The sequence below is a fragment of the Ischnura elegans genome, chromosome 12 (assembly GCF_921293095.1).
Source record: "Ischnura elegans chromosome 12, ioIscEleg1.1, whole genome shotgun sequence".
In the NCBI taxonomy this organism is placed as follows: domain Eukaryota; kingdom Metazoa; phylum Arthropoda; class Insecta; order Odonata; family Coenagrionidae; genus Ischnura; species Ischnura elegans.
In genome coordinates, this window is record NC_060257.1 from 71,649,164 (window position 1) to 71,670,317 (window position 21,154).

At 37.1% G+C, this 21,154-nt stretch overlaps 1 protein-coding gene across 1 annotated transcript in view; it reads left to right on the forward strand.

Moving 5' to 3' along the window:
* Positions 1-456: 456 nt before the first annotated feature.
* LOC124168708 (chondroitin sulfate proteoglycan 4) overlaps positions 457-21,154 on the forward strand; it is a 73,637-nt gene continuing 52,939 nt past the window's right edge. The window contains exons 1-4 of the mRNA XM_046546974.1: positions 457-553; positions 9,947-10,110; positions 13,683-13,825; positions 15,810-16,115. Of these exons, the coding sequence (XP_046402930.1) occupies positions 457-553; positions 9,947-10,110; positions 13,683-13,825; positions 15,810-16,115 (710 nt within the window). The remainder of the gene's footprint in view (positions 554-9,946; positions 10,111-13,682; positions 13,826-15,809; positions 16,116-21,154) is intronic.

Here is a 21,154-nt window from a genome sequence, read left to right on the forward strand (position 1 = left end):
TTTTGTCTATTTTGGTATTTAGGGTAAATAGAGTACACTGATGTTAAAATTTACCTGCGTCTCAAATATGAAAATATTACATCTTAGAAAAAATTCGGAAAAAATATTAAGGAATTTGAGATATTACCAAACGTTGCCCAGGGTCTATTATTTATAACCTGAATATTTTTAGATGATAGTACAAGATTGAAGCGAGTAATCCGTCACCAAAAAGGGAAGAATGCATCTTCTTAATGATCTCGTAGACATAATTATGATAGATGAATGTCATTTACTTTGCCGTTATACCCTTGGGTCGAACCGAGATACGATCATATTGAAATGGATTGCTTAAGATAGACTTGTCGGAAGACAATATCGTTAAGTGAGGAGTGAAATATTAGAGTCGGCGACCTGATAAAGCGAATGGTTTAATCGAGGTAGAATGGATATTGGAAGGGAAGGGATTTGATCGAAATGAAATGGGATGAGGAAGTGATGGAGGATATCCTGGAGCGAAAAAGGCCGCCCTTTGGCAGGAACAGGGCCGATCAAGAGGAAGAGAAATACTGGGGTGAGATGCAACGCATTTCCAGGAAGAGAGAGAGAGAGAAGATGACGGATAAAAAAAGAATAATATTATCGAGAGGAAGGGAGTTGCCACCCGGAAGAGCCATTAGGTAGATGAAAGGTGTGAAGGCCGTAGGAGGAGGTTTTTTTTCGCGTGGCCTTCCCGAATATTTTAAGGTTCCCTGGACAATTGGTCGTAGTGGTTTCCTATCGATCGGAAATTCTGCTCCCCAATCTTTCCCCGCCTCTTCGCCGCCCACCTCTCTCTCCCGAATAAATTCTTTCTCACCAATGCCTTCGCTCCCTTAAGCCTATCCCGCAATATCTATCTTAAGAGGTCTTGTCAATCCAGTGGCGGATAAATTTGGGGGACAGGGGGCGCCCCCTCCTCTTGAGGGGTTGACCGCATTTCCGAACGTTGCGAACCACAATTCGCGATTCCAGCCAAGGGAGACACCACCTGGCGGAGAACGCTCGAAACAGAGGAACGATGGTCATGACGCGGTAGTGCTATGAGGAATAGTGTATATGAGACCTTTACACTGTTTTATTGACTAGTTACGGGGTGATACCTACTTTTTGGTTTCAAAGCAATTATTACCGTTACTTGAGGTTAAATATTCTGTAATTCTACGACCTTGTATTAACTGCAGCACAAGTGGAATTGTTTCAAAGCGAGGCGACGGCTGTTGTTCCCGCACGTAGGTAGGAGCAGAAAGCTCTTGCTTAGGACGATTTTAATGGAGATACGTTGGTTTTACATGTCATAGCTATTAATATAGTGTTATTTAAATTGAAAATCGTTCATGTGTCAGGTTACGCAGAAAAAAGTAGAAAAATAGCGTATATCCAATGCATCAAAGTATCCGATATCCGTGATCGCTGTTTTCAAGATTTTCAATATAACATACTCAATATTTACATCGCCATTATTATGATCGGGATGGTATTTGCCCGTGTTAGTCTGATAAATGTGTTTTTTCTTCTGTGCGCGATGTGCTATTGAACAATTTACCTAAAGTTGCTGAATATAGTAACTCTAGATTTACGTTAAGTTTCAATAGCAAGGAGGATGAACCTACTGTACCATTGAACGTTTGATTTTTAACAGCGTCTCACGATGTAAATTAGTAATATATGCACTATGGTAAACATTGTTAGCTTATTTTGATTGATTCCAGGTGTCAATTCGAAGTCATACATAGTCACAGAACATAGTGATTTCAGACAAGAAATGGACGACTTTCACCTATTCAAGGCAATGCCAAGTTTCATTTCGACTTTGAAATGTAATAGTGGGCAAAGAAACTTAGTCCCCAAATTCCTTTCCCCGTAGACAGTTACAATAACTCATTCAACCGATTATTATTTAACTGTGACACCCAATTTAAATTCAAAACCTAGCCAATTTCATGTGATGCTCTGTCAAATAACCATAAACTGGTGTTAATAAGATTGCTTTAAGTAATATTGTTTCTACAGAATATTACAAAGATAATATTGCAATTCCTTTCTATGAGGTAGCCGAACGACTAAAACTAATATTATTAAGACAAGTACAACATATCATACTATGACATAATTCATGTAAAAATATCAGGTAATTCAGTTTCCTTCTAACCATCAGCAGTTGGATATCTAAAATATGCATTGTTTCTCTGTATGGGGTGTGTTTAGTATTGAATCCACCATAGTAGTTTAAAATTTGCTTTGTACCCTTTCAGTTGTAATCATTTACACTTTATAATATGGATGCCATATAACTCTGTTAAATTCGAGAATATAGGGCATACTAGTTCTGAATGCAATACTTTGAGCAAATGAATGTGTTTTTGTTACTCAAAGCAGACGATTTATAGAACCTAACATACATACGAGCCTTTTACAAATTATTAATTACAACCTATTAATTACACCAACTTGTATATTTTCATCTGAGGAATTATTTAAAAAAATTATTAAATATAGCTAAATTAGTAGTAGTAGACATTATTTATCTGAAACCTTGCTGTTCAGTAACTCGTATGTACATACTTCAACATGGTGATAAAGAATGAAGAACTATCGTCTCCATGATTTTACCAAGAACAGGGAATCAACAGTAAAGATCCTTAAGTCGTCCTTAAATTTCTAAATCATACCAAACAATTTCATTTCCCAATGGTAAATCACATCACATCACTATTTAGTTCATTTCTTATCCGGAAATATGATAATAATATAGGTGAACACAGCAATCCACATCACTGAAGCAGACGGCTGTGGCACGCAAATACAACATGAAAACTGCCTGAAATGGATTATGGTTCCATGTATTGAAGCGGCAGATTGTGTATAAAATACTATTAAGTTCTTTTGTAGTGTTTTCCATAGAAATGGCTAAGAAGTAACGCGATGCGAGTCGGATAGAGTCGAGAATCAAACCTGACTCCGTAATGATTAGGTACATTATTAACACCTTTAGTTTTATCGTCAAGCAGTTTTCTTCAGTTCTAGATCTTCTTACGGACGAAAGAAGCCGAGAAATACACCGTACGAAGGTTTTAAAAGAATATTTCTATCTTATTAGCTCTTTATATTATGGTTTATGTTCTCTCCGTACGCCAAAGCTTTATGATTGTTTTGATTTTACCATCACTCTGGCGGCCATATTGGAAATTGACGTCACTGACAGCAGCGCCGCCATCGATCATTTGAGTCTCGAATAGAGTAGTTTCCTTCATCAAAGAAAACGAAGGCATTGATTGCGATTCGTTACCTACCATTCGTGTATTCATAATATACAAAATATTTGGTTTTAGAAATCCCAGTTTAGACGAATGGCAATGGTCAATTTTAACTGCATTTGAAAAAGGCCAGATTGGCGCCCATGCGATGCCACTCCACGTGACGTCACAGGGCCTAGATTCTATACGATAGGAGTGTTACATCGTCTGAGATTACCAATGCATGCATGAGGCACAGACTTCAGGGAAACATCTCTAATAATCACCTATTAAAACTGGCTATGGTCGGAAAGCTTCCTTCGTTTGATAAGGTATTAATAACCCTTATTTAAGCCAAGCGCTACCTGCTAGCAGGGTACTCGCCGATGCATCGCATCGGCACACACATCCTCGCCCCAAGGTCACCTCACAATGCGGCAGCGGTAACCAACTTAGCCATCGCGTTTTCACGTGCTTGAAAATTTTCAACTTTCATTTAATCGCGATAAATAGATATCGTCATTTAAAAATCTAAAAGCGTGAAATGCATACTCCAGAAGTACTAATTTCTTGATTTGGGCAGTAAAAAAATAATAGGAAACCACCCTATTGTTAATTTTTTATATCATAAGATAGCACTGTCTTGTATATGCGTATGATCAGTATCTATATAAAACCATCTTAAACTTTGCATGTAACTTGATTATTTTGAAACGATTTTAATTTCTCCTGGTATATACTATTGACGAATTCTTATCGGGTTCTCAACCAGGTTAATTCTGTCGTATAAGCCAACGTTTCACAAGACGACTTGTCCACCATCTTCAAGGCCGTATTACTCATTAAAAGTCCAATTTCACAATAAATTGAAATTGGACTTGAACTAAAGTAATTGTAAAATTGGACTTTTGATAAATAACACGGGTTTGAAGATGGTAGGCAAGCCGTCTTCCGAAACGTCGATTTATATAGCATTATAAACTGACGTTTCGAGGGACGACTCCCTTCCTCGAGGCCGTGTTACTCATTGAAATTGTAAATTGAAGTGAAATTGGGCTTTCAATGAGTAACACGGCCTTGAAAATAGAAGACAAGTCGTCTTCCGAAACGTCGATAGTTACGATATTATAAACCGACGTTTCGGAAGACGACTTGTCTCCCGAGTCAAGGCCGAGAGAATTAACTTGGTTGATAACCCGAGAAGAATTCGTCAGTTGATTATTTTTCATTACGATAGAAGTATAGGTATTTCAAAATATTTATTTCGTCCCCCTTGAGTTTTTTCTGTATCCCACAGTGCGTCAATTTTGCTCGCCCGGTCATTTTTGGCCAATTGATAGCAAAATGTTATTATATATTGCTGACGTACTACGTAAATAAGATATTATGAAGAGTACATGGTGTTGCGAAATTTTAACAATAGAACTATCCGCAGAAAACTGGAAGTACTTACTTCATAATAACTCCATCCGTTTCCTTTTAAGCCCTCCAAAAGCAACTACATTGCAAGATACCATTTCCGCTCATAGTTATAACCAATTCATTACCAATCTACAAAATAATTTTATACCCAGGCTCGGGGCAACAAAAATTCATTACTTACAGACATTTGGAAAACGTCAAATCCAACAACATATACACAGCCTCTTCAAGCAACTCTTCCATGAGTCGTATGTCTTTCACTCTTCTAGGATTTAGATTTTGTTTTTAATTGAATTGTTCAAATCATTTAATTATTGTTGAACATATTCGTACATAATTTAATAAAAAGAATGAGACATGAGTCAAAAGAATAATATAAAATAATGAAAATGAAAATTTTGCTACTCGCAACGAAACAATTTTTTTTATTAAAAAGGTATGTATACTTATTACAATATTAATAATAAAAAATTACTCATGGATCATTTATTATGATTGTGAAGAAAATATAAAATTCTGTTCAGAATATAATCAATTCAGTTTTAAGTTTCTGCTGGCGCATACTGCTCACAACACAAGCATATGCGCAAAATGTAAAATTAATATTGTAAACAGGCTGGTAGTGGTGTACTTGGTTCACTGGGATGATGGAAAGCGCACTTGCTGCGCGTCAAATGATGTGAGATTGTTTTTGGTGTTGTTGTATCGGGTGTATCCCACGTACTTATTCGATATGTCACCTGACGTTTCGTGGCCATTGCTAGTCACTTCTTCGTAGGGAATAAGGATTATCTAAAAAAATAATTTACGATCATAGCAAACCGGGATGTGTCGGCGTAGCTGAAAATGCTACACAGCAGTTTCGCCTGTCGTTATTCTGGCATCCTAAGGGGAAGGATGTCGAGAAGTTCTCTGCTGCCCTCTTGTGGGGTAAACCTGGAAATGCCTTGTCCGAGAGAATAGTTTTCCTTCAATCTTCTGCCTCCTGTGAGATAATTTTCTTCCATGAAATGTGAATTGGATACTCGTCTTCTCAACTGAAGAACATAGGTGACTTGATAATGTCTACCTTCTGACTTCCCTTACGCCTTCCTAATTATTAATTAAAATAAATCGCAAGAGCCGAATTTTCGAGATTCAGATCCAAAGAAAGGTCATTTTGGCAGCAAAAAGGTTTCTATCGAAAATTTAATCTAAGAAAGTGTGTCTAGTACCTACCAAGCTATGAAAATCTTGGAATCACTCGGAGAACTTGGGGTAATGTCTTTCTTATTCAACGTGACTTTTAATGTTTAATTACTTTTAATGGTTGTATGTCATTAGTTAATGAATCGGTAGTTTATATCCCCCTAATAATAGCAAATTTCATTGCGTGCTCCGACTCAAAATATGATTAAATTTACAGGTTATTGAGCAAGGAAGCCTTTAAAGATGCATTATTTATTTCTACTGCCAAAATTAACCTGGCCTTAAGAAAAAATCGTGGGAAAAAGGTGGAAGTGAAGTATATAAAGGGACGGCCCCGAGTGAGTTACATAGGACAGATTACGTAGGATGTAAAGCAGACGAAATATATCACTATTAAATGGCTAGCGGATTGAAGAGCAGAATGGAGAGGTGAAGCATAACAATATTAGGATTGTTGTCTTTGATGATAACAAATGTTTAAGAACTTGTTAATTGTTTTTATTTCAACAAGAGATATAGGCATTCAAATATTTAACATTCCCGGCGTGTGATGTACTCCGTAAGTTTTGTCATTCTGTTCCGTATTGTTATCGATTCTAGTGAATATGTTGTTCTTTTAGTGTCAAATTTGAACGCATGACATTTATTTGAAAAAATAAGACCATATCGTTAGCCTTTTGAGGCAAACGTTTGCTAAAAACCTGTAACAAAGAATTTTTCCACTTTGAGGCCAAAAAAAGCGGGCAAACGTTTTAGTACTCATCCATTTCCCGTATTCGGTGGGACTTGTGCATTTCCTCTCTGCATTAGCTTCATGTTGAGTTAGATAATGGATTCCGATGTATTCATGAGGAGTTTTTGCCGCTGGAGGAGGAAGAATTACTCTCCCGCTGCAGTGCTGAAAATAAGGTCATCTGAGGATTGGTGTTTAAAAGGCATGAGCCCATTAACATCCAAGGCCCAACCTTGGCAGCGACGTTTCATTTGTTTTTTAACACTTAACTGGCGCTAGTACACGGATAATGTTTTTATACCCTACGACTGTGAAAATAAAGATTCTCTCAAAGTAATTCTGTAGTATGGTACGATCATTATATTTTCGTTTTTCTTGTTCAGTTTTTTTACTATTTTATTTTTTTGCTGTTAAATATTTTTGTTGCTCAGATATTTCCACATATTTCCCTGTATTTTCAATTGCTCTAAGCAGTATTGATCGCTAATTTTTCCACGTGCTACATTTATTTTTTTGTGCATATTTGATGTGTGTACAAATTCTAAGCCCAAAAATTTGTTCTTGATATTATTCCCTACGCTAAATTAAAATTGAATACAACCTGAATGCGAGGTGAATCTGTGCAATACGAGGTCGTTCGCTTTGCCAATTATTCCTTTTTTAATGCGTATTTTAAAAATTCATTAATTTAGTCACACAACCCCAATGTTATTTTGGATATATGAGGGCAGTCCTCACCTTGTATTAACTAGTTTGGTGCTCATGATGCAACATCTACAACATAGGTGCCGCTAGCGAGTAACCGAGGATGAAAGCGTATAATCCAAAATTGGGACCAAAACCTCCGTGAAAAGTAACGGTAACGCTCGTTATATTTACTTTAGTGCGCTTAAACTTATAAAATGGTATCAATTAATATCATTACCAGGGAAGCAAACTAATTTTGGATGTATCATCATGTTGCTTACAATCTTTTTCATAAAATTAAAAGGCCTGGTTGAATTTTCACCAAAATACTGTTTAAGAGCAAAAAAACAGCGGAAATAAAGAAGTGTACTGCGGGAATGTATTAATAATTAAGCAGGATACTTGCAAGAATAGAATTTCAAATTTATGAAAAAAGAGGAATGATTAAAAAAAAGAACGAAAGCAAGGTACCAGTATCAAAATTAATTATATGGCTTTGTTAAATAGAATTAAAAAATACCACAAGGATTGCCAAAGTTTCAATCACGGAGGATTGTCTTTAAATATGGTAAGCATGGAATGCGTTAAGCCTGGTATGTCAATTTTACACATTCAGGGTAGCGGAGTCAGTTTCTCTCCAGGACCACTTCCAGGGTATTGGTTTGGGGTGACCGAAGACTTAACCCGGAGATTGAACCCGGCTCTCCTATATCAGCTTCCTAGTGGTCCATCCACTAGTTTATCTCGCTACACCATTTCAAAAGAATAATTTTCAAGCCCAATTTTTTATAAATAAGCAATTTAATTTCGTATTTTTACATAAATTTCAAATTGTAATTCCCTGTTTTTTAGGTTGTAAATTGCAATAAACTCTTGAGTCATCGGTTCAAAGGTTAGCCCTTGAAAAGGATCTTTTGAAATCAATTTCACCTTGTTTTTCCTACACCATGATCTCTTTTCATCTCTTCATGTAGAACAGGTAAAGCTGAAATAGTGCTGAAAGTCCCGTCGATTAATTCACTCCCGCAACAATTATTCGAATGAGAAAGAACTTGAAAGGGCCGATTCGTGCCTCGCACAATCTCTTAAAGAGGTTGGTATAAGAAATTAAAACTGTCATGTTAATAACAGAGTCAAAATATGCTGTTTCAATTATGCCTCAACGGTGTTGCATGGTCATTACTTTAAGTGTATTCTCATTTCGTGTCGCATTTAGAGGCAAAGAGAATCCTCGTAAAAACCTTGATTAGTACAAGAAACATGGGTACCCCTTATGCTAACCTCAAGGTGAGTTCTATCCTCGCATATCCAAACCCTATTGGCCGTATCTTGAGACATGATGGCCCGATGAAGATAATCTAAGGGAGACAAGTACAATTCAAGGATTGAAATGGAAGACAACGAATAAATTTAAGAGAGCAGGTGAAGAAGGAGGTGAAATGGAAGATATACGTAGGTGTAAAAACATTACCTGACAGGAGAATTCAGTGGAGGTAATAGCGTCAAATCTTAGACTAGGGTTGATGATGACTCGTAGCCCAGGCAAATGTGAAGTTAAATTGAAAATTATGATTCCAATGCAGTACATATGTATATTTTTAATTCTATAAAACTTAAGCGTGGTTTCCTAGTGGGCTAAGCGCTTGCCTGCTTATCGATTAGTCCCGGATATAAATCTCAGGTGAAACATTAGGACTCCCCTCATTAATTGGCGAAGTCCGAGTTGGCGCAGGCAGAGGATCTAGCCCCCCTGTATCCATATCTAGCACCCTACACTGAATGGGTGATATTCACACGTTTAAGGCTACGCTTGGGGTGAGTTCTATCCTCGCATATCTAAACCAACATGGAGTGAGATAGTGAAGACATATACTCAAGATAGCTGAATAGGTGATAATAACAAATATCAAGAAGTAATAAACAATTATTCATTCACAGTGAAATTAGTGTAGGATATAGGTTTCAAAGCTATATATTTTCCATTTAATTAAATTTATTTGGAAATCTAGGCTCGTTTTCTCTTGCCAGGGGAGGTACAATGCCCCCCCCCCTCCGAACCAATTAATTTTAGCAGAAAAATATTAACCTATAAAGCAAATTTATTCTGCACCACCAATACGTTTTAGCAAAGCAGCTTCCCGATGACCAATCAATTTTGTAATTTTAAGTGCCAAAGTAGTACAAAATGTGATTTCTAGAGATAAAAATTTTCATATTTTCCCCATAGTGGGGTCCCACCTCCTAACCTCCGGGGTCGTGCCCCCCACCTTTCAACACATATTCCTCGCTCTGTCCCTGGCCAGTGACGCAGCAAGGGGGGGTTTTGGGGCATAGCTCAGAGAAATTTTTAAGTTTAATCCATGTTACTTATTTGAATAGGTATTACTTATAGAATAGCGTTAAGATTTATCAAATATCCCTCAGAAAGCCGTAAAACTCGCCATTTTGAACCATTATTCTTCAAATTTTTCTGGAGGAGGGCCCCCGCAACTCCTGCTTACCCTTGTGGGTATGCAATACCCCCACACTCGTAAATATTAGTTGCTCCTAAAACCCCCCCTAGCCTCAATTCCTAGCTGCGCCCCTGTCCCTGGCCATACCTTTGCGCGGTAAGCAAAATATCACGGAATGATGCCTTTATTCTCTTTTCTCCTCCTTACAGCTTCCTTCTACGGAGCGAGCTATGTGGCCGTCCCACTGCAGGATGCCAAGAGCACGACGGACCTCAGGCTGCGCTTCCGGACGAGGCGCTCCGACGCCATGTTGTTCCTCGCCGCAGGAAGGACCGATTACTGCCTCGTGCGGCTTGAGACTGGACGCCTCAAGGTAAGTGCTGCTCCATAGCTGTCAGTCTACCAACAATCAATCTAACAGAAGTATCAATGAGTAAACCTAATTAACTCGTTTCTTTAAAGGCGGTTTCACACTGTCAAATTCACGTCAAATTCCGTTCAAGACTCGTTGAACAAGCTTTCTCGAATGGATATGACGTCATTTTAATCGTCATGACTGCGGAAAATTCGTCTTGAATGCTCTTGAATACCTTCGTTTCCATCAAATTCATCTTGTCTTGAAGGGTTCTAATTTCTTTTCGTTCTCGAATGGTGTTGAAGCATTTCGTGAAGGTTGTCTAGCATTTTCTTGCCCTCCCTTCGAGATGGGATATTAATAAGTATTGACATCATGGCCGCTCCCATTCAATTTTACGAGGGAAAAAGGTGTCTATATTAAGTGAACTACTGCATGAAGTAGAGGAGAAGTTTGACACTGAAAGAAGTTAATACAAATTTGTTGCCCGTGCGTAAAATTTTGATTTAAATTATCTCTCGGTCTCGCTTTTCGTTATGCCCATTTCAATCATATTTTCTATTGTTATTCAAGTGAATTCAAGCTTTTCACAATAGTATTAACTCTTTTCAAGATATGTTGAATAATTATTGTTGAAAGGCCGTCTCGAATGGTCTTGAATATGGTTTTAGCGTTCAAGACGACGTGTTCCACGTTCCTTGTTCAAGATATCTCGAGTAGTGTGAAAGATGCTTAATTATAATTTATTTATTCACCAAAAGCATCTCATATTTTATGCAAAACAATACAATGTTTATAAGAAAGGTTTAGTGCTTTCCCAGCCGATTGACTGCAGGCAATAATGCAGTTCCTAACCTGGCGGCGATTACGAGAACTCTTTGCGCAATACAATGTTTGTTTTTATAACAAATACAAATATTAATAAAAATAAATGTATTTATATCATTATTCACAAATTTTTATATTATGAGCACCGTAAATCCCACTAACATATAAATCACTTTCCATGTAATTCTTCGCGAAAACGTTCCTGGGTGTCCGTCAATCTAGTAAAATACTTTTCGGATATTGGGAAATTCATCGATGCCTACGTGGCCCCAACGCTTTTCAACCAATGTGGTCACTTTTTGAAGCAATTTTATTGTATTTGCAAACTTTATTCCCTTAATAACCAACCAGCATTGTTCGAGAAAGTTTTGGGCCGCTTCCACTCAAATAGTGACGCGAAGATATATCCAAAAGATTTCGGCTGAGTTAATCTCCATATTCTTCAGAGTTCCTGCTTCCGACTGAGTTGCCGTCTTCAGGGAAATAAACCTTTAATTACCTCCAATATCATCACTTAAATTCACTTCAATTATCAAGTACCTTTGTATGAACATTTTATATTAATGTACAATATTTCCTGTACAGTTTCAACTAAGTTATAATATGCCATATTAGGTGGTTCCTTCTTCAATCATATATAATAAATATGATTGAAGAAGGAACGTGCAGGATTTTCTTTAAATCGTATACATACACAGTCCATAACATGCCATCACTTGGCGTACTGTGCATAGCTTAAACGATTTTTATTATGCTTAAAATAAACTCTTAAGAGCAGAATTGAATATTTCAAATATTTTTATGCTAGTATTAGGTCCGAAGAATTATTATTATTCGGAGAAAATTAATAGTTATAAGGCTGGCTTACCTTGAAAACAGAGTTGCAAAATGCAAATTATTAGCGTACAGTGTAAAAATAAAACAGACAGTTGTACAGTTGACCATCTACTAGTAAAATCCTAATAAATATACACAATGATCCTCATTAAATAAAGAGAGCTGTGATACGGGCCTTGAGTTTTTAGGGTGAAGCAGAGGTAAATAATAAAGGATACTTTTGATGGAACGATGGGTGATTTTCTCAAAGCCAAATGGGATGGAGTAGGCGGTGTTTGCAAACGATTTCTACTGAAAACCTTCCAATAGTTTTTTTCCGAACAATGTTTGCTTTCCAAACCTCATAGGCGCATAAGAATATTTAAGATATTTAGATAGAGATGTCACCCATTAACCCTAAAGTTACTGTGAGTAATCCCATGATACTGTTTACTTCATGGAATTAAGTTTCAATCAAATCTTTGGGTCATTTATTTATCAAGTAATGCCTCAATGTTTGTTCATTGATTTACTTCCAATCCTGCAATAACGTAAATGGATCGGCCGATTGTGACCTGAAAGGATTTAAAACTTGGCTTGAATATCGGCGCATTGTAGGGTGCGCCTTTAAGCCTGACATTGATCACTTGCTCGAGCTTGGTGGTGGCATATACGTCTTGGAAACTCCATACTGCAAATCCTGGGTCACTCCTTCTATCCCGAATATTTTCCTCTCTGAAATATGGGTTTTCTGCGCCTCTATATTCAAGAAAGTTTGCCCTTAAAAGCTTTCTAAACAATCTTTGTGCCAAGAATTTCCCAAAATGAAACGAAAATACGGCGATAAATACTAATAGTTTTTCAAAAAATATTCAAACGATGGAAACCTCTGGATCCAAGGTCTCCCAAGAAAATAAGTATTCCAGGAAAGTGGCTGAAAATGCCAACTTAATGGGTGCCTTAAATTTTAGCACTTAGCATTTTTATGCGCGACGCATAACGCACACATTTTTGTTCGCGAAAGTTTCCGGGAAAGCAATAAAAAATAAATTCCTTTTCCGGGAGGAATCTTACATAACGCCTAAGTGATTACCTTTTTTAGTATGCAAAGAAAGTCGTAGCATATAAATTTCAATAACCTTCTTGAGTCGCGTCGTTAAAAATTTTATCCCCGCGGAATAAACTAAGCGCTTAAGTTGGGGAAATTAATGTTTATTCATATTCTTCCTCGAGAGACCATCTATGTAAATGAAATTTTGAGCTACATTACTTCAGACCACTATATTCCGTGTTCTAAAAGTTGCATTTTCCCAAGCTAAAGTTACCAGCATACTATGTAGTCTCTAATCTGTTCAGATTTCTTACTAAATTTTTACTTTGCTTAAACGCCCTCTCCGAGCCTTAAAATACTTCCTCAGAATCTGTTTTATTTCAGTCACACCAAGGTATTTATACCAAAATATCGACAGAGGTCGGTCAAAAATGGGAAAACAAAGTGATTTCTAGCCTTTTAATCGACATGTAAACTGTAACGACATTAATAAACTCATGATCTGACAGAAATGTTCTTCTTTTATATTACATTTTATCAGTGTTATTTTTATTAACTTTTATACATTATTCAACATTTCCTACGGGATGAAACGTACTTTATTCCACTGGTTTTGTGCTGTCATTTTGTACATACATATGAATAATCAATTTAATTTTACAGTACTGAATTTTGAGTCATATTTCAAAATTTTACATGACATAATAACTTCATTTATTAAAATACAATGTTTTTTTATTTAGTGAATATACTTGGCTTTACATTGGCTTTGAGTCAATGAAATAATTTGACTTTACTAAGTTATTCCTTCAAAAAAATTGTCATGGTTTTTGATTTAGTACCGTACTCTATTATCATCACTTTGAATTAAATACTGCGTTTCTATTGATGACAGGTGCACATCAACCTTGGGGCTGGCGAGTCGGAGGTGGCGTCGGCGAAAGGACTTCGTCTTGATGACCTCATGTGGCACGACGTGGTCATCACGAGGAAGGACGGGGACATGACGCTGCAAGTGGACACCATACACATCACGAGGTGAGACTGTTCTTAGTCTCCTGCCAATATGAGAATATGCAATCCGCCTTATTGTAGTGTTTGGAAAATGCGTGATATTCAGGAGACATAATGTTTTCAGCATGTTCACTGAAATTTGATTTTCGAATATAAATACGCTCTTTGGCTGCAGGACACATCTATGTGCCCTTATACCACAAAGCCTAAAATTCTAATTGCAATCATGGTGTAAATAATTCCTAAAGCTCCCAAATGTTTCCCGTTTTATCTCTTTCCTATGCTTTAACGTTCGTTACGTTAAATAATAATAAAATGTTAACTGCTGTATGTCGAAATGGCTAAAATAGATGTTGATAAGTATAGAATTGGAACTCCTCCTTCTGCTTAGTAGAAGAATGGTGTATTGAAATACTTCCCTGGAGTTTTATTCAACGTATATTGGCAAATCAGTACAAAATGCATGGTTTGTGTATTTTTCTCTCTTTTTCTTTCTCTGTGAGTATCAACTCAAAATCTGAATCAATGATCCCCATCATTGCATTTTCTGGGTAGCCGATGACCGAATTGTTGTGGGGTATCAACGTGGCGGCGACGCATTTTTTTCGGCGCGGAATCTGAAGTGAAATCTTACTGGGTGCGAAAAATCTACATAGAAAAAGTTATCACCGTGGCTAGTCCCGGTATACTTAAATTACTTGATAGGAGTGAAAATATTTACTTAATTAGTGTAATCCTTTCTGGTGCTGTTCCATGAAATAAATACTCCATGTTAATACAATCGTGTATTTTTGATGATTCCATATATTTGCTAAGTTGATAATTTTATTTCAAAGGTCAAATCATTGTTTACTTAGATTATTTGACTAGAAAATCCAATTAAGGAAATAGAAATGATTCTCGTTATCTCAAAAATGATTTCGTGCAGTTGATTCAATACGATGGCTTTGTCGAAGAGGCGAAATCATTGGCCTAGAAAATAACATTTAAAAATTTGTTCAAAAATTAGTAATGATAAAAAATATCAGATACAGCTCTCTGCATTAACAAATTAGCGTAGCTCCACATAAGAATATTATTCATATAAAGGAATGCAATCGAGGAAATAAATTCCACCCTCATTCAGATATTTTTGAAATTATTATCATAACGAAGAGTCAATTCAGGCAGTTCACCAATCACGCATATAATGGAGAATGTGTACACTTATTCCATTAGCTATTTTTAAAATGAAATTTCATTAATTTCATCCCACTAACACCTTCACTTATAAGCCTATATGATAATACCTAACTAATTCCAAAGTCTATCAATTAGACTGGGGAACAGCCTATTTATTTTCCTAGATCTGAAACATGTTTTTTGACCTCTGGATAAGTAAATAGCCGCAGTTTTCAATTATGCTACCAGGTTAGGGGCAGATTTAGGTTATTCTTTTGACGGTTAAGGAGTGCGGTCCATTATTTTCCGCGGACTCTTAGTGGTATTCAATACCGGTCAGCGCTAATATGTCTGAAGTAAATTAAGTATGTAAACCGTAGTCGAAATTGCTAACGTAGCAATTCAATTCATTAAGACTATGAGGTTTTATTTAAACTCTTGGAAATAGAAAATAAATTGGATAAATACATTTTTTCTCTATCGATCAATGCGATTTTTGACGAGTGCGTCGATGTTTGGTTTTATATTTGTAGTTGCGATAGATATTTTCTTTTGCCTGTAGGGACCAAAATAAATAAGCCGGCGGGCCGCATGTGGCCCGGGAGCCGTGGGCTGAAAACTCCAAACTGCTATAGAGTCCATCCAGTCCATTTTAATTATTTTCATAATGTAAATTTTCAGTATGTCAAAATTAATAGTATGCTATTTTCTGCACTCTGCTTAGCAAGGGCATATATATATTGATTATTGATTATTTGTGCTGTGAAATCATGTTCTTTAGATAATAAATCAGTTATTATATTTGAGCATTAGCTTTTATATTAAACGGTCTTTTTACATTTTCCAGGGAGGCTTTGCCTGGTCGATTCTATGAGCTCAACATCCACTTCGGCCTGTTCGTGGGTGGGCGCGGGGACTTTTCGGAGCTCTTCCTCGGCCACGTGGACAACCTGCGCGGCTGCATCGCCGACGTGGTCTACAACGGCGTGGACGTGCTCTCGCGTGCCCGTGAGCGCATCGGACAGGTTGACGTGCACGGCGTCACGTGGAGCTGCGCCGAAGAGTTCGACGCAGGAAAGGATCGGGACATCAGCTTCGTGGAGGAGGGCGCGTTCATGGCCCTACCCAACGCCATCACGAGGACAGGGGCCAGGTACGTTATGACTATAATTGCCCTTATATTTTACCTCAAGGCAAATTAAGCCGTTTCCTGTCGTGGTAAATTAAAGTTTGAGGAACTATTTTCGATACCTATTCCCGCCTTGCTCAAAAAAGCGTTTTTTTTTCGTGGGGCTTCAATTTTCACGTTTAAATTTATTATAAAAATATTACGCGTCAAGTTAGATTGTAACGGTGGTAAAAACATTCTCCAGGCTTGATTGAGGCTCATTAGTTAAACTCAATTTATGGTATCCTGAGAATTATTGTTATAACTCAAATACGTTCCTACTTGTAAATTAATAAAATCCACAGATTCAAGTGTGATGGAGTGGAATTTTTCTATATTGAAATAAAGAAGTTGCAATTTTCCACGATTATAAAATTTATTACGACCTAGGTTTCAAAGTTACTCCATCATCTTCAAGGTGAATGCATTTATTTTAACGAAAAACACTATGTCTTTCCAAAGGAAAACGGAAAAAAGCTTGGGAAAAAATCCTTGGAGAAAAACTAACCACGACTAAAAAAGGTTCAATTCGTCATTCTTTCCTATCTCGTAAATTCTAAATCATTTTCAGTGAGGTGGTTATTCAATTATTACGCAAGTATATTTTTGCTTATTTTTGACTCCTGCCGTCATATTAGCAAAAATAAGAATTCGCCGAACCCCAAAAAGAAGCAAACTCGTTACCCTCACTCTCCCAGAAGTGCTTACGTAATACCTCCTCTTCCCCTGAGAATCAATTTATTGTTTCGCTAGAAGCGATGTTTTGAACTCAAATTTACTGGTAAATTTTCTTTCTCAATTCAGTTCGGAGAAAGATATTTTTGAGGTATCTTTACGTACGGGTTCTGAGGGGCTTTAGCTCCGAACTGCATGAAAATATCCTTCTCGGTCGTATACTGAGAATTGTACCTCGATCCCACTTAGCGTGTCCGCCGTCATGTTTGGAGGGATGCATTATTTTGCATGTGCGGCGGATTTGAAATGATTTAAGGCTTGTCTCGCTGCCCGGCTCTCAAGATCATGAGTGCGCGCGATATATGGGTCAGAATCCTGGACATACATTAGCGTTAACGGCCAGCGGGGTCGACGTGGACATGAATTTATTACCAAAAGGATAGAGGAGGAAGGAAGTTCCGGGTTCCATCCATCGGGGGCGCCACTTTCTGTATAGAATTGAATCCAATGCTGTAGTTTCGTAAGTGGCAGAATGTTTCGCTGGGTTCGTGAGGAAGTAAATGAGTTTTGGACGTTGAAATAACTGAGAAATGGAGCATTCACGGAATACTAGCCCAATTAACTAGAAATACTTATTTTGATTTAGCACAATTTCAACTGTGTGCAAGCATTAATAGTTTACGTCACCATCTTACAATATCTGCTTCATTGTTATATAAAATATAAAATATTCCTATAAAATGTAGAATTTTAGTTTTTCCCGGCGTATTGCTTGAAGGAATAATTCTCGGGCTTATAAACGGGTGTGGTTTTGAGTAATTGGTCCCACGTTTCGACGGCTGAGTCTGCCATCGTCTTTAGTGGTACAATCCGGAGCCAAATTCATTTCAATATTTTTGTTTATTTATTTATTTTCTTGGTTGCCTTATTGTTGTTTTCGTATTAAGCGTATTCACGTACAACCAATGCAGCCGAAAATCGCCGAACTTATAAAAATATGTCTAACCTTAGCGGCTACCAAAGACAAAGTAAATTCTTCGTAAAGTTACTAACTGCAATTACACCAGGTTAATATGGTTGGATTGTGCTTCACTAAAGCAAGTTCTGCTATTTTTAACCAACTAAGAGTTCCTTTTTTCCATATGATACCATAAATCTATTTTCTACGTTTCATCAATTAATATACCACTGGAAATATTTTTCAAGTAGAAGGATGTGATTTAAATGGTTGGCAAACACGCAATATCACGTGCATGTCGATACGTGCCCATGTTGTGGAAATAATATTAGCTGGAATTAGTTCCACCTGGGAAATATTCCCAGGGTAAATTTATAAATAAGCCTTGTCGTATAAAAATCCTTCTTGCATGTTCTACGTACCGTGAAACCTCGGAGGAAATAAGGTTCCCTTTACGTCAAACGTGTAGGCAAAGGTCTTGTTTTGGATATGGGGAGAATTCGTGATTAGCGCATGTTGGAGGGTAATTGCTCCCAGATTTGCCTTGAGCATTACCATAAGTACATTTTTCTGGGCGGAAATTGCTTAGAGAAAATAGCCATTAGCATTGTCCTGAACTCGAATCAAGTTCCTCGGATTCGAAGCCGGATGCTTGATGGTAAGATAGTAGTAATGTAGATCCATGTCTACTTGAGTGTCAGTTTGTGCGGATGTTATTCGTCTTGTTCTGTAAGTACAATAAGTATCCTTAAATTGAAAGATATTTTTGGAAATTAGCGCGGACTAGCCAACGGCCTACGATTATAGTCACCCTCAAGTACACCTTACATGGGAAAATTTACCAGAGAAAAATAATTTTCTTTATCCGGGAATTTAATAGGAATGTTCAGGAAATAACGAGAATTGACTTTTTTTAATATTTATTTATTCGACTACATTAATGTTGTAGTCTTAAAAATAGTTCCCTTTATATATTATATTGTGCCAGCACTTCTTCCAATCCACAAAGCACTCCTCAAACACAGGGGTGCCGACTTACAAAAAATATTGGGGGGGTCCAAACCGGGGATCTTGCTCCGGGAAATATTATGAGTAGTGAGTTTTAAGGTTTTTAAGCATTTTAGAAGAGTCATATGAACAACACTAGAGCCCTGATAACTAGAATATCGATATCTGGACACTCCAGGGAAAATCAGCAAGCCTGACACATTTTTGCCTCACACCCATAACGAATTTTTGAGGGGGCTCGGGCCCCCCCAGGCCCCATGGAGTCGGCGCCACTGATCAAACACGATCTTTAGGATAGCATGTATCCCTTCAAGCGATTGGCTTTCAATGCCATCTATGCTTGTAAAAAGACGGACTTTTAAAGTTTTATTTATTTTCGGAAATCGGAAAGAGTCAAACGGAGCCATGTCTAGCGAATATGGACGCTGAGGCATCGTTACAGCAATGTCTTTCACCGAAAATTTACGAACAAGCACTGCATTTTAGCTTAAAATCACCGATCTCTTAAAAAACGCGTCTTAATGGCACCCCAGACAAAGTGAACAGTGAAGTCTGCGGAAAATATTATCTTACTTCAGGGTTACGTATGCCAACACTATGTAAAAAATTGACTATCGGACTCTACAACCTCCAAGCCCGTGAAATTCAGCATTTTTCCGTTATTTATTAAGGCATTACGTTGATTTGGTTTCGGGAGATCTGGTTTCGTATACCGGTCGAGGAAAATGAATTTTCATTTTTCGAGCCATTTGCACTCACATGGGAAGGGATCACATCAGTATCTCATTTTTTTGGGTTGTTCAACTGATATCAGAAGTCATTTTATGAAATTTCCATTATAATCACACCTTAATGAATTTGTGATTAGTATAGAAATTAATTAATAGAAAATTAATTAAAAGAAATTAATATTTGCAATTAATTAAGAAATTATTGCCCATTAGTACCAAAAGACATTTTTAAACAACGGAATAGTCTAGAAACAGTTTTCCATCCGCAGAGGAGACGGAGGGCGTGGTCACTGGTCAGGGATCAAGAGGCTGATGCATGGTGCTGCACTTTTTGCTGCCTTATTTTGTGTAAATTAGCTCTGCAATGTTCTCTTAAATGGTAACACAGTAATAATTAATTCAATCGAAGTATGATATAAATAATACTTTTTATTGTCAAATTTACTTTTTAAATCATGAGTCATGACTGAACCTATGAAAAATACTCTATTAGATTGTGTAACACATATACGACTTGCACTGTAAATGTTCGCGCATTGTTGGAAGCATATCACGTGACCCCTAGGCCAAAAATAATGTTAAACTGAAACTCTTGAGTTCAGAAGTAGTATTATTTATGAGATATAGAGAATAAAATGCGACAGAAATTTTCCTGAGAACAATCCATGAAATCTAATTTTAATGATTTGTATTGTCCATATTTTAATCATACAACTCCCCCTCACAGTGTGTTTTATATTATTAATGCCAACTGGGATCTACTGAAATTGTTATTTATGCCGAAACAGGCATGCTTTCAACGAAATCGCTAACGTATAAGGTTTTTCCTCTCCGACTTGCCGTATAATGCCTCAAGTCACGTAAATCACATGAAAATCGTCGGCTCATAGAGTCTTAAAAAGTATTCCTTTAAAAATAATTAATTAGTTCGTTGGTTTGGCGTTTCGAGTACACTGGTGGCGGGATTCTGAAGTGGGCTCGGTATGGATCGCAGATTTTTGAATTATCTGTCCTAATCCCAGAAAACATTGAGTTACCCAAAACATTTGGTCAATGTACCCCTTAAAGTGACCTCCGATTCTCAAAATGTCCTCCCTCCCAACCTGTATTATAAAATATTCCATCTTCGGCCTTGAGACACATTCTTAGTCCCTGTATATGTTTCATTATCTACCTATGGAAGGTTTAGTACTAAAAAAAACATCAGTGGTTTGTTGCTCTTATGAATGAGGTCACGCGATTAAAATTTAGGATTTTAAATGGTGATATGCGTGCTTCGCTTCGCGTGATATGCGTATGGCTGTTATCTGATATTCTAAACACTTCTACCGCGTTGCCCTAAACAGCACGAAAATTACCACCGTATAATTTAATGATAATAAGCGCACTTTTTTTGCCTAAGATTTTCCCTTTTTGCTTAAGTCTAAGACAAACTAATCACATTTTATATTTTTATCAGATGTTTTATTAAGGTACGTTTACGTAACATGTTATATAAACATATTATTTGTAACAAGTTACGTTTAACATTTGTTTTATATAACATTTGTTTGATAACAAAAGTCCAGTGGAGCCAAAAATGCACAAATGACATGTTACGGATTCAGTCTGGCTTGACTCTGGCAGAACTGGCTATCCCCATAATGCACCTC